This window comes from Felis catus, chromosome D2 (genome assembly GCF_018350175.1).
Source record: "Felis catus isolate Fca126 chromosome D2, F.catus_Fca126_mat1.0, whole genome shotgun sequence".
Classification (NCBI taxonomy): Eukaryota; Metazoa; Chordata; class Mammalia; order Carnivora; family Felidae; genus Felis; species Felis catus.
This window is the reverse complement of record NC_058378.1, coordinates 34,563,925-34,576,739: the sequence shown is the minus strand read 5'-3', so window position 1 is coordinate 34,576,739 and position 12,815 is coordinate 34,563,925. Positions and strand designations below refer to the sequence as shown.

Genomic DNA, 12,815 nt, shown 5'->3' with positions numbered 1-12,815 from the left:
CTTATTAACTAAATGATGGATAACTTTTCCCTTCCAAAAATAGAAAACCATTGAAGTCGTAATGCCTGCTCCTCTTTTTTGCTATTTCTCATCTGCTAGAAGCAAAGGAGAGAGAATAAGGAAAGAGATTAGATTAGGGGACCATGAGGTGATGGAGAACTATGGCTGATTCACAGCTTAGCAGGACATGCAGTGAACCACGAACTGAAGTTAGGAAAAACTTTAGATACACTTAACTTTTTCCCTTTAGATTTTGAAGGCTAGGATTATTGTGAAGGGCAGGTGCCCCATCTAAACTCCTTAGCCTACCCATTTCCATTATGGTTAAAACCTCAGCGACACATCTCCTAAAGCAAAATTCCGGAGCCTGCAAAGAAGACTGGTAGCAAATGCAAATACAGTGATGGCATCTGCTAGAAGTTTCCTTTCCTAAGAGCAGGGTCCACAGGTAACTTGGAGGTCACCCAGCTACTTGGAGAAACTTGCCCCTCAAATGAAGTCAGTAGGAATGACCAGGCCAAAACAGTTCTCAGGAGCCTGTTCAAAAAGATGAAAGCACCCACCAAACACAGAAAGTCTGATATCCCATAGTAATGTATTTTCTTTTGCTTTCCCCAAAGAAATAGCTCAATACGAGCCAGAGTCAGTCTGCCAGACACAGCCCCGAGTCCCAGATTAAACCACATTCTGACGCACATTCGGACACAGTGTTACACACCGGCACACGGAATAAGGCACGGCACACAGCACAAGAAAACCTCACAGACATGCTTTTTCTCTTTTTAAGCGAAAAAGAAACTAGAGGGCATGAGAAAGCTTACCTTCTAAATGTGAGAAAAAGAATAAAACAAACAAGAGAACAAAAAAAAGATGCATAAAGAAGTCATAACAGGGAAGTGAAAGTTGTCAAATATGCAAAAGCAAAATTAAGTAAAATATCAAAGACTTAAAATGATTTCACCATATAGATTTAAAATACAGTCTTAGAACTTGTTCAAGAGCTTTGTGCCTCTGTAAACAAATCCATAGTTAAAATAAGCTAATTTCCTTCTGCATATTTAGATTCACTTTCTGGGCAACAAGAGAGAGGGCTGGTGATTTTAAGACCCCACCTTTGACCTTACCTTATAGGTGTCCTGGAGGATAAACACAGCCCTACTGCGCACCCAGTGGAAGTCATATTACAAATCCCCTCTTTGCTACTAGCCTGCTGGGGGCTCTGGAAACACCATCTAAGTCACACATGGAGTGTGTTTCCTCCACTGCTTGTATCTTGGGCTCTACCCAGGAAAGCGTAAACCCAAGTGCCCCTATTCTCCCAGAGAGTCACTAGACAGGGAGAAGCAGACCACAGTAGCAGCAACACAAGACCACTGCTACTAGGCTCTAGAAGAAATCCACCAACTCTTTTGGAGTGCAAGAAGAAATTCTAGATAAAGGGTGAATAGGACCCTCAAACGAGGTTTTCACGAATGTGCAAACTAATATTTTAATTAAGCTTTCCTTAAGGAAAATGGTATGCTGAAGGGACACACCTAGAAATGCCAACAATTTCCTCTGTAGATTTCTTAGTTCAAAGGTTGGTTAAGGAAAAGTTTCCATAAAAGTCAGTCACAGGCATACTCTGTATCTTACTTAGTCACCTAGCAACAACCACCCACATAAAAAGGGAGGGTTCCCACCCAGGGGAGTAGACACCACATCAGAATTCCTCCACCAGACCAGCGAGGGTCCAGCTTAAAGAAAAAGCTACACATCTGAGCCTTCAACTGGCCATTCACCCCACATACCCATTTCTTTGTTCTAGTCTGGGGCAAAGTAAATTTGCAAAAGCAGCAAGTAACCCATGAAACCCATGAAGAGTGAAGTAGAAATTATTTCATAAAATCTGAGTACTCTTACACCACCCACAATTACAAGATAAAATGTGAGGGGAGAATTCAGGAGTTTTCTTATTTCCCCTCCAAGAACACACACCTTGCTGGCCCAGGCATCTTCATCCCAAGAAGTGAGTTGTAATACACGGATGATCTCATTAATTTCAGCACTCATCTTTTCTACAGTAAAATTGCGATTTTTCAAAGCTTCTTCTATTCCTTGGTTTTTTGAATTTTTAGTTGTTACAAAAATCTTCATAGCTGTAAAAATAAACGATCAGAAACTAAGCTTAGAATTTAATCTTGCTGTATGACAACATTCACACAAGATATTCCATATTTTAGTACATGTTTTGGGTTTCTAAGATCTTAAAAAGAATATTTAGTTTGGCTCAGTTGGTGGAACGTGAGACTCTTGATCTCGGGTTGTGTGTTTGAGGCTTACATTAGGCGTAGAGATACCTTAAAAAAATAAAATCTTAAAAAAAAAGAATATATTAAAAACAAAACAAAACAAACAAAACACTGAAGGCTGCCAATGAAGTTCCAATATCAGCAACCTTAAGGTACAAGACATCACTACAAATGATCAGGGAGCTAATCTGACATGCATATATAGATGACCTATAATCCCAAAATGTCCAATATCCTTCTAAATCACGTTATCATCCCAGCCCTAACACTGTGCCCCATCTAATGCACACCCAATAGGACAAGACAAAAATAGTCAGTACAACTGTAACTGGAGTATGCTCCTGTACCCAATCCTAATGAAGATCCCAAAATACTGAGTTTATCTTTCAGAATTTCTCTCAACATGTAGTAGGAACTTTTTAACCCCCGAAAGTACAAGAAAATACTGATAATTTGAAGCACTAGAGAAAGAGAATATCTTCCCATAAAATAATTAAAATTGTGAAGACAAAGACTAACCAACACTTTATTGAGTTACCCAGATCAGAAAGAAATCTTGCTCCCAAAACTCTTCTATCACATGGAACAGCTGGCCTCAAAAACATTTCCCACGGAGATAGTTAAGACTCTACTCACAAATGTTTTGTTTTCTGGTTCATATAAGGGCTTTCTGAGCTCTTACATTCACCTCTCCTTTTTTAGCTACTACCTGAAATGCCAAAGCAGGAAGGCAGGATCTGGGGGTGCCAGGACATGCCCTACAAGATTTTGAAAATAGGAAACAAACAAACAAAAAAAAGACAGACTATAGAGCTGCCCTCTGACAGTTAAACTAACCCTTAACTTGACTAAGATAACTTATGTGAACCATGAGGTATCTGGTACATACTACACACCCAATGAGTGTAGCTCCCTCTTGCTAGCTGAGACAGCGGCCACCATGTTTGCATTTCTAGGCTCTACCCAGTGGAAAAGAAGTCCCATCTGGTACACTAGCTCTGTACAGTTCAATTTATTTTAGGAAAAACTGTGGACTTTGGGGTCACTTCTTTGTCATATAGTACTCTATAATATCCATTCCAGCTAATTCTTTTTTCATAACACAAATAAAAGTGTCAATATTCATATGCCCATAACTAAAGTTTCTAGACATTCTACCTCCTAGAAAAGGAGCCTAGTAGAACTATGAGAACAGAGCTGGGCAACAGGAAAGGCAGCTTCAAACAAAGAGCAGGAGAAGGAGGACATTACAGAAGATGAATACTGGTTCTTAGCCAATCAGCTACAGCCATCAAGTAACACCCAATCTATCAGGTCTCATTTTTACCCAGCCTGAAGGACATGCAACCGAGCAGCAAAAGAAAATGAACTTCAGGAGTTTAGAATATAGTGACTTGTTTTTTTCCTGTAAGATCAGGTACAGGCAGAAAATACCTGAAATGAGAACTGGCAGCAACTCTTTCACAGTGTTCATGGAGTTCACCAACATCACTCGGTGCTCCTGGTGAGTCAGTTCCTGCTGCCTTTCATCAATCATCTTGGCCATCTTCGTCATTCCTGGGGCATAAGGAATAAATTGTGCAGGGTGAGTCGTGAAACAATCCAGATTCACTTTCTGAGCCTAAATCCATTACGAATGACTACAGAAGTCCAAACTGATTGTCGGCTTATTTAAACAACAGATACTGTCACTGAACTGTAGCATTTTTGATAAAAATTTTTCAGGGCAGCTGTAACAATGCAACTTTATTCATTTCATTAAAAGTAATTTGTTAAATGTAAATCCAAACTATGACATAATTTTCACATGGTTGACATATAAAATATATTATATCTATATATTATAAATAATATATATTATAAATAATATAAATAATATATAATGTATAATTATAATATAAATAATATATTATATGTATATAAAATATAAAAACGTATTTGTGAAAAACAAATATGTATTTGCAAAAAATGAATAAAAATATTTTGCCTGGTTACTACACATACCAGGTTCACATAATGTATCTGGCCACTGCACATATGTAAGAATGTCATGCAAGCTGAGGCACCTGGGTGGCTCAGTCAGCTGAGCGTATGACTTTGGCTCAGGTCATGACCTCGCAGTTAGTGAGTTCGAGCCCCACATCAGGCTCTGTGCTGACAGCTCAAGGTCTGGAGCCTGCTTCTGGATTCTCCCTCTCTCTGCCCCTCCCCTGCTCATGCTCTCTCTCTCTCTCTCAAAAGTAAAGACATTATGGGGCGCCTGGGTGGCACAGTCGGTTAAGCGTCCGACTTCAGCCAGGTCACGATCTCGCGGTCCATGAGTTCGAGCCCCGCGTGGGGCTCTGGGCTGATGGCTCAGAGCCTGGAGCCTGTTTCTGATTCTGTGTCTCCCTCTCTCTCTGCCCCTCCTCCGTTCACGCTCTGTCTCTCTCTGTCCCAAAAATAAATAAACGTTGAAAAAACAAAAAAAATTAAAAAAAAAAAGTAAAGACATTAAAAAAAAATAGTAAAAAAAAAAAATCTCATGCGAGCTTAGTACTGAGAATCTAGTGGCTGAAAAAATCTTAAGAATTACAATAATGTGTTTTGTTTTCATCTTTATATTTTTCTGTACTTTCCGATTTGTCCAAAATAAGCATGTACTATTTTTATAATTAGAAACAAATAGAAATATTATAAAAATAATTATACTAAGGACAGCAATCAAAAGCATCTGGTGTTTTGGAACTGGCCTGCTAGCACTTTTTGTTTACTTTGGTTATTATTCAAAGGTGCTATGTGATTCTCTCAAGCTTTGGTTTTCAAACTGCTCTTAAGATTTCTTAAGTAGTTTCACAGATCATCAAAGGATACCAAAGAGGGGTAGGAAAGGAGGGGTTGCCCCTGCCTCATTCAGAATAGTTCCATTTTTGTCTTTATATGTTGGGATTCCGTGTAAGATTTTATTTGAAGAAATAAACTTTATTTTCCCAGTGCTATGGGAAAGTTTAAAGAATACTGCTCTAAAGGCATTTCCTGGTGATCTTCAAAGATGGCTCAGAGAAAGTCTTAACTGCCATAAGTTTACAGAATGACTGTATCGGAACCTCATAAACACACTGTGAATTAAAAACTATTTCACCTAAGGCAAAAGACTCTTATGAGGTGGTATGTGATCTTTACTACTGATAAGTTGAACATCTGAGGTTGTCCTGTCATTGGTCTCAATCATACTTTAAGGACCCTCAAGTTCATGTGATATGCCTATAACAGAAAAAGCTGGTATCTGTTCATGTATTTTGAATATTCAATTCTCAGGTGACTAAACAATCATTTCAAAATGAGACTTAGTCACAGTAGCTCTTCTCTTCTTCCAGGTCTGATTATATTATGCAGCCTCGGGCTAGGGCATGAATCCATAATAGTAGGCAGGCTAATTAACAAGACACGAGGTCATTAAGAGCTACAGGCCAGCTGGCAGACAGTGAAGGAATGCTGTATAATATGGAATGGAGGGGTCAGAATTCAGGGTGGCCTTAAGCATTACAGTAATAGAAAAGTATTTCCTATATTCTCCAGCAACATTTACAATGTCTAGTTTAATTCATTAGGCAGGGCCAGGATTTGTAGAAAGCAGATTCAGCTTTCAGAGACAATGATATCTCCTCAGTAGAAACACAGTGTCAGCTCCATCAGCAGAGTACAGACACCTCAAAACCCAATGTGTCATGACTAATCTTGGGCAAAAAGCAGGAGGGAGTACTTCTTTCACCTTGATCAAACTGGACAATCTCTAAAAACTCTTTATTATAAAAACTGGACATGACTAACCTGGTCCAAGATTCTTTGTGTAAGTGACCAAATCTTCCATAGTTTCCACCACCTCTGCCACTGTAAGATATTCCAAAATTCCTTTGCAAACTCTAATAATTTTACGAACCTGAAAACAGATTTCATATTTTAGTCAAGTGAGTGAACAATAAGTAGAAAACATGCTAATTCAGATGTGCAGCTCTTCAACATCTTCCCATCCTCAGCAGTCATCAATCCTCCATTATTACTTTTAAGACTATCTTTAAGACTTTTGCCTGGAAGAGGTCTGCATGGGCCTCAGATTGCCTACCTCAGCCTCATCGAAGGTGAGGAGCAGGTCTGATGTGCCTGAAAGGATGCCCCTTGACCCATCGATAAGATAATCTCGAGCAGGCACCGAGTAAGGATCTGACTGAAGCATCTGGGCTGCCTGAACAAGCTTGGTACAAGCATTCTCCACCCTGCGGGGAGGAACATGGAGTTAATTCACCGGCAGAACCAAGCAGAAGAATATCACGTGCAATGCAAAGAATGAAGAGACATACCCACATTTTTTTACTGCATGGAAAATTGCCAAGACCAATTTACAATAGGATTTAAGATTTTAGCTTTTAAAATCTACAATTAAGGGGGTATATCCATCCATCCATCCATTCATTCATTCACACATTCACTCATTCACTTCACTAAGCCCTTTTTCTTTGTTATTTCCTGGCAACAAAAAATGATGACAAAATGTTTTAGACCTTTCAGTTTAGGTTGCTATATATCTCTGCAACTCCTTTGTTTCCTTCTTCCTCGCCCCATCGACACTGCCGTTAAAAGACACCACACACACACACACACACACACACACACAAAAAAAAAGACACCACACAAAGAACGAAAATCCTTAACAACAGTCTCAGATTTAATATCTGGAAGTAAATTAAAATGCCAAAGCACTGTGTTAAATGAAATTTAATAATCAGATAACACGAAGGATTAGGAGGAAACAAAAAGTATGAAGTAATGCATAAATTCTCATTCATCTAGCTAAAAGGATTTGACAAATCCACTGGACTGTTTGAAAAGAGCCCTCTAACACTATGTTGTTAATTAAAAGGCCACTAGCATTAATAACCAAACCATTTATTGATAGTTTAATATTAATACAGTTCAATAACATAGACAACCTGATCATACAGAATAAATGAATGAATGAATGAATGAATGAAATCAATGAAGAACAGAACCTCACTGATGTGGCTTTGGATCACTCTTAGAGGCCTGGTTGTTTACTGTTCCTTTTTAACTTTTAAATTAAATCTTTAATTTAACTTTAAGTTATATAGAATATGTATAGTCCTATATATGAAAGACAGTGAAAAATCACCTTCTTTCCACTATCTCCCAGACATTCAAATTCCATCTACTTGCAATTAATGTTACACGTTTCCTCTGTATTCTTTAAAATAAAACATTTATGCATCCAGAAACAAAGACAGGCTTCTACTTTTTTATACAAATAGGATCATACTATTCATACTCTCTGCATTCGGCTTTTTCCACCTAATTTACCTGAGAAATGTTCTAATAAAAGTACATAAAGAGCCTCCTCATTCTTTAATATAACTATACAACTAGTCCATAATTCATTAGCCTGCTACAATAAATCACCTTGAAAAATATCATTTTAAAATGTATGTATCTGTAAGACACAATCCAGAAATGGAATTGCTGAGTCAAAGGTACAGACACTTAAAATTTTGACAAATGTTGCCATATTGCCAATCACAGAAGTTACTTACATTCCTAACACAATAGATGAGAGTACCTATTTCCTCACAGTCTCAACAACTTGGTATATAATCAAACTTAAGTTTATCTTCATCAATATGAAAGACCAAAATTAGATCACAACATAGTTTTTTATTAAGGTGAAAGTCACATAACATGCAATCAGTCACTCTAAACAGTACCATTCAATGGCATTTAGTATATTCACAATGCCGAGCAACTACCACCCCTCTCTTGGGTCAAAACTTTTATCACCTCAGAAATGCAGCCTGAACTCATTATGTAATCACTCCCCATTTCCCTCTTCCCCCATCCCCTGGTAGCCCCTAATCTGCCTTCTGTCTCCATGAATTTACCTATTCTGGATATATCATATAAAAAGAATCATGTACTATGCGACCTTCTGTGTCTGGCTTCTTTCACTTAGCATAAATGTTTTCAAAGTTCATCCAGGTTATAGTATATGTGTTACTAGTTTGCTCTTTTTCATAGCTGAATACTATTTTATTCAGCTTTGAAAATCTGATTATCCATCCATGTGTTGATGGACATCTGGGTTGTTTCCATCTTTTGGGAATTATGAATAATGCTGCTAACATTCATGTACAAATTTCTTTTTTTTTTTTCTTTTTTTGAGAAAAGGAGTGCAAGCGGGGCAGGGGCAGAGGGAAAGAGAGAAAGAATCACAAGCAGGCTCCATGCCCAACATGGAGCCCCACTCAGGGCTTGATCTAATGACCCTGGGATCATGACCTGAGCCAAAATCAAAAGTCGGACACTCAACCAGCTGAGCCACACAGGTGCCCCACTGTCATTATGTTTTAGATGTCTTTTATAAATATCACATAGCTACAGATTTTTTATCCAGCTAGGAACTTTTAACTTAGTAATTCAGCCCACTTAAATTCATTAATATTACTGATATACTTAGGATTATTTTCATATCTTATTATTTATTTTCTATATGGCCTGTAATTTTCATTTTTTTTCTTTTTTCCTTATTTTATCTTTTGTTGGCGGGGGTGGGGGGGTTGCTAGTTTTTTCTATCTTTTTCTTATTCCCTTAAAGGTTATATACTCTGTTCTTTTTGTGGTCACCTTATATTTTAGCATGCATACTTGGCACATTAAAAATCTAAAATAGGGGCGCCTGGGTGGCTCAGTTGGTTAAGCGTCCAACTTCGGCTCAGGTCATGATCTCGCAGTTCATGAGTTCGAGCCCTGCCTCGGGCTCTGTGCTGACAGCTCAGAGCCTGGAGCCTGCTTCAGAATCTGTGACTCACTCTCTCTCTCTCTCTCTCTCTCTCTCTCTCTCTCTGTCCCTTTCCCACTCACACTGTCTCTCAAAAAATAAATGTTAAAAAAAATTTTTTTTATTTTTTTTTTAATGTTTATTTATTTTTTCGAGACAAAGAGAGACAGATCATGAACGGGGGCGGGTCAGAGAGAGAGGGAGACACAAAATCCGAAACAGGCTCCAGGCTCCAAGCTGTCGACACACAGCCCGACGTGGGGCTCGAACTCACAGACCATGAGATCATGACCTGAGCCGAAGTTGGATGCTCAACCGACTGAGCCACCCAGGTGCCCCCCCCAAAAAATTTTTTTAATCTAAAATAAAAGCTGTCCTCTTAGCACAGTCGGCAGTGCATCAGTCTCATGAAAATCTAAAATTAGTCAATATTTCTACCGCCTTCCCAAAGAATGATCTTAGCATGTTTAATTCCCAATCATCCCTTTCCTGACCTTTATGCTACTGTTTCCAAGTTTTGTTTTGTGTTTATGTTGTTTTCATGTATAATATGTCGTATCTTTCATTTTAACCTTTATAACTCATTAGATATTACATTGTTATACTATGTAAGTCAAAGTTTGTTTATATTTACCAACAAATTGTCCCATATTTTGGTTAATCATTCCCTCTTATATCTCAGGCCTTACATCTAGAATCATCTGACTTTGTCTGAATTGCATTCTTTAGAATTTTCTCTACTAAGAGAATGCTGATAACAATATGTATCCATTTTTGTTTGTTTGAAAATATCTATTTTGTCCTCCTACTTCAAAGACTATTTCTGTAGTACAGATTTCTAGGTTGACAGCTATTTTATCGCACATTGAAGGTATTATTTCACAATGATGTAACAGCAGAAGCAGAAAGATATAATGACAGAAGAAGTAAGAGAGATGCAGGGCTACAAGCCAAAAAATTGGGGCAGCTTCCAGAAGCTGGAAAAGGCAAAGAAATGGATTATTTCCTAGAATCTTCAGAAGAAACACAACTCTATTAACCCATTTTGGACTTCTGACCTCCAGAACTGGAAGATAATGTTGTGTCTGTTACAACAGTAATATGACACTGTCCACCAACTGAAATTTACCAGGCATACAAATAGGCATGAAAACACCACCCACAATGAAAAGAAATCATTCAAAAACAACCCAGAAATGACACATATGACAAAATTAATAGACAAGAACGTTAAAACCATTATTATAACAGTATTCCATATGCTCAAAAGCTAAAGGAAAGATTGAGTACATTAAATAGATAAATAAAAGATATAAGAACAAGACTCAATAACTGGAGATGTGTCTCAGATACAAAAACAGACTTTATAAATTACTAACAGATAAGATATTGCATGAAAAAAAGATCAGTGAAATTCAAGTCATAGCAAGTAAAATTATCCAAAATGAAACAGAAAGAAAAAAAAAGACTTGAAAAAATTAACAGATCATCAGTGAGATGTGGTACAACTCAAAGCAGCCTAATACATGTGCAATTTGAATCTCCAAAGGAGAGAAAAGGGGGAAAGAGAAAACAGTATTTGAAGAGAGGATGACATAAAAAAAATTTTTTTAATGAACACTATAAAGCTGCAGGTCCAAGAAGCTCAATAAATGCCAAACACATGGCACAAAAACAGACACATAGACCAATGGAATAGAATAGAAACCCCAGAACTAGACCCACAAACGTATGGCCAACTCATCTTTGACAAAGCAGGAAAGAACATCAATGGAAAAAAGACAGCCTCTTTAACAAATGGTGCTGGGAGAACTGGACAGCAACATGCAGAAGGTTGAAACTAGACCACTTTCTCACACCATTCACAAAAATAAACTCAAAATGGATAAAGGACCTAAATGTGAGACAGGAAACCATCAAAACCTTAGAGGAGAAAGCAGGAAAAGACCTCTCTGACCTCAGCCGTAGCAATCTCTTACTCGACACATCCCCAAAGGCAAGGGAATTAAAAGCAAAAGTGAATTACTGGGACCTTATGAAGATAAAAAGCTTCTGCACAGCAAAGGAAACAACCAACAAAACTAAAAGGCAACCAACGGAATGGGAAAAGATATTCGCAAATGACATATCGGACAAAGGGCTAGTATCCAAAATCTATAAAGAGCTCACCAAACTCCACACCCAAAAAACAAATAACCCAGTGAAGAAATGGGCAGAAAACATGAATAGACACTTCTCTAAAGAAGACATCCGGATGGCCAACAGGCACATGAAAAGATGTTCAGCGTCGCTCCTTATCAGGGAAATACAAATCAAAACCACACTCAGGTATCACCTCACGCCAGTCAGAGTGGCCAAAATGAACAAATCAGGAGACTATAGATGCTGGAGAGGATGTGGAGACACGGGAACCCTCTTGCACTGTTGGTGGGAATGCAAATTAGTGCAGCCACTCTGGAAAGCAGTGTGGAGGTTCCTCAGAAAATTAAAAATAGACCTACCCTATGACCCAGCAATAGCACTGCTAGGAATTTATCCAATGGATACAGGAGTACCAATGCATAAGGCCACTTGTACCCCAATGTTCATAGCAGCACTCTCAACAATAGACAAATTATGGAAAGAGCCTAAATGTCCATCAACTGATGAATGGATAAAGAAATTGTGGTTTATATACACAATGGAATATTACGTGGCAATGAGAAAAAATGAAATATGGCCTTTTGTAGCAACGTGGATGGAACTGGAGAGTGTGATGCTAAGTGAAATAAGCCATACAGAGAAAGACAGATACCATATGGTTTCACTCTTATGTGGATCCTGAGAAACTTAACAGGAACCCATGGGGGAGGGGAAGGAAAAAAAAAAAAAAAAAGAGGTTAGAGTGGGAGAGAGCCAAAGCATAAGAGACTGTTAAAAACTGAGAACAAACTGAGGGTTGATGGGGGGTGGGAGGGAGGAGAAGGTGGGTGGTGGGTATTGAGGAGGGCACCTCTTGGGATGAGCACTGGGTGTTGTATGGAAACCAATTTGTCAATAAATTTCATATATATATAAAAAAAAATGCCAAACACAAAAAGCATGAAGAGAACTACACACATCATAAGGAAATTGCTCAAAACCAAGGTTGAAAAGAAAATATTTAAAGTAGTCAGAGAAAAATGACACTTTATATACAAAAGGACAAAGAATAACAACAGACTTCTTGCTAGAAACAATGCGAGCCATAAGACAGTGAAGCAAAGTACTGAAAGAAAAAAAAAAACATCAATCTAAAAATCTACACCCCCAAAAAAACACATTTCAAAAATTAAGGTGAAATAAAGATTTTTTCAGGTATATAAAAGCTGAAAGAATTCATCATCAGCAAACCTGAACTATAGGATATGTTAAAGGAAATCCTTCAGGAAGAAGGAAAATTATACCAGATGGAAATCCGGACTCAGAAAAAAATGACAACTAACAAAAGACAAGAGGTTATAAATAACACAATGTTAAGTACTGAGTAAATATTAAAAATTATATTATTTAAATATGTTTAAAAGACAATTGACTAAAGCAAGAACTATTTTAAAAGTGAAGTTGAAAAAAGTAAATTTGATCCAGCTGGCTAGATAGACAGTGAGAACTGGCTTTGCCAATGATTAATGGCAGATGCTTTCCATAAATCAAATGAGCCAGATTACATGGAAACATTTAAG

At 37.8% G+C, this 12,815-nt stretch overlaps 1 protein-coding gene across 2 annotated transcripts in view; it reads right to left on the bottom strand.

Annotated features, from left to right (window-relative positions):
• VCL (vinculin) overlaps positions 1-12,815 on the bottom strand; it is a 111,896-nt gene that overhangs the window by 40,046 nt on the left and 59,035 nt on the right. For both annotated transcript variants that reach the window (XM_003994069.6, XM_003994068.6), the window contains exons 3-6: positions 6,394-6,544; positions 6,102-6,210; positions 3,726-3,848; positions 1,978-2,138 (exon numbers count right to left, since the gene is read on the bottom strand). In XM_003994069.6, the coding sequence (XP_003994118.1) occupies positions 1,978-2,138; positions 3,726-3,848; positions 6,102-6,210; positions 6,394-6,544 (544 nt within the window). The remainder of the gene's footprint in view (positions 1-1,977; positions 2,139-3,725; positions 3,849-6,101; positions 6,211-6,393; positions 6,545-12,815) is intronic.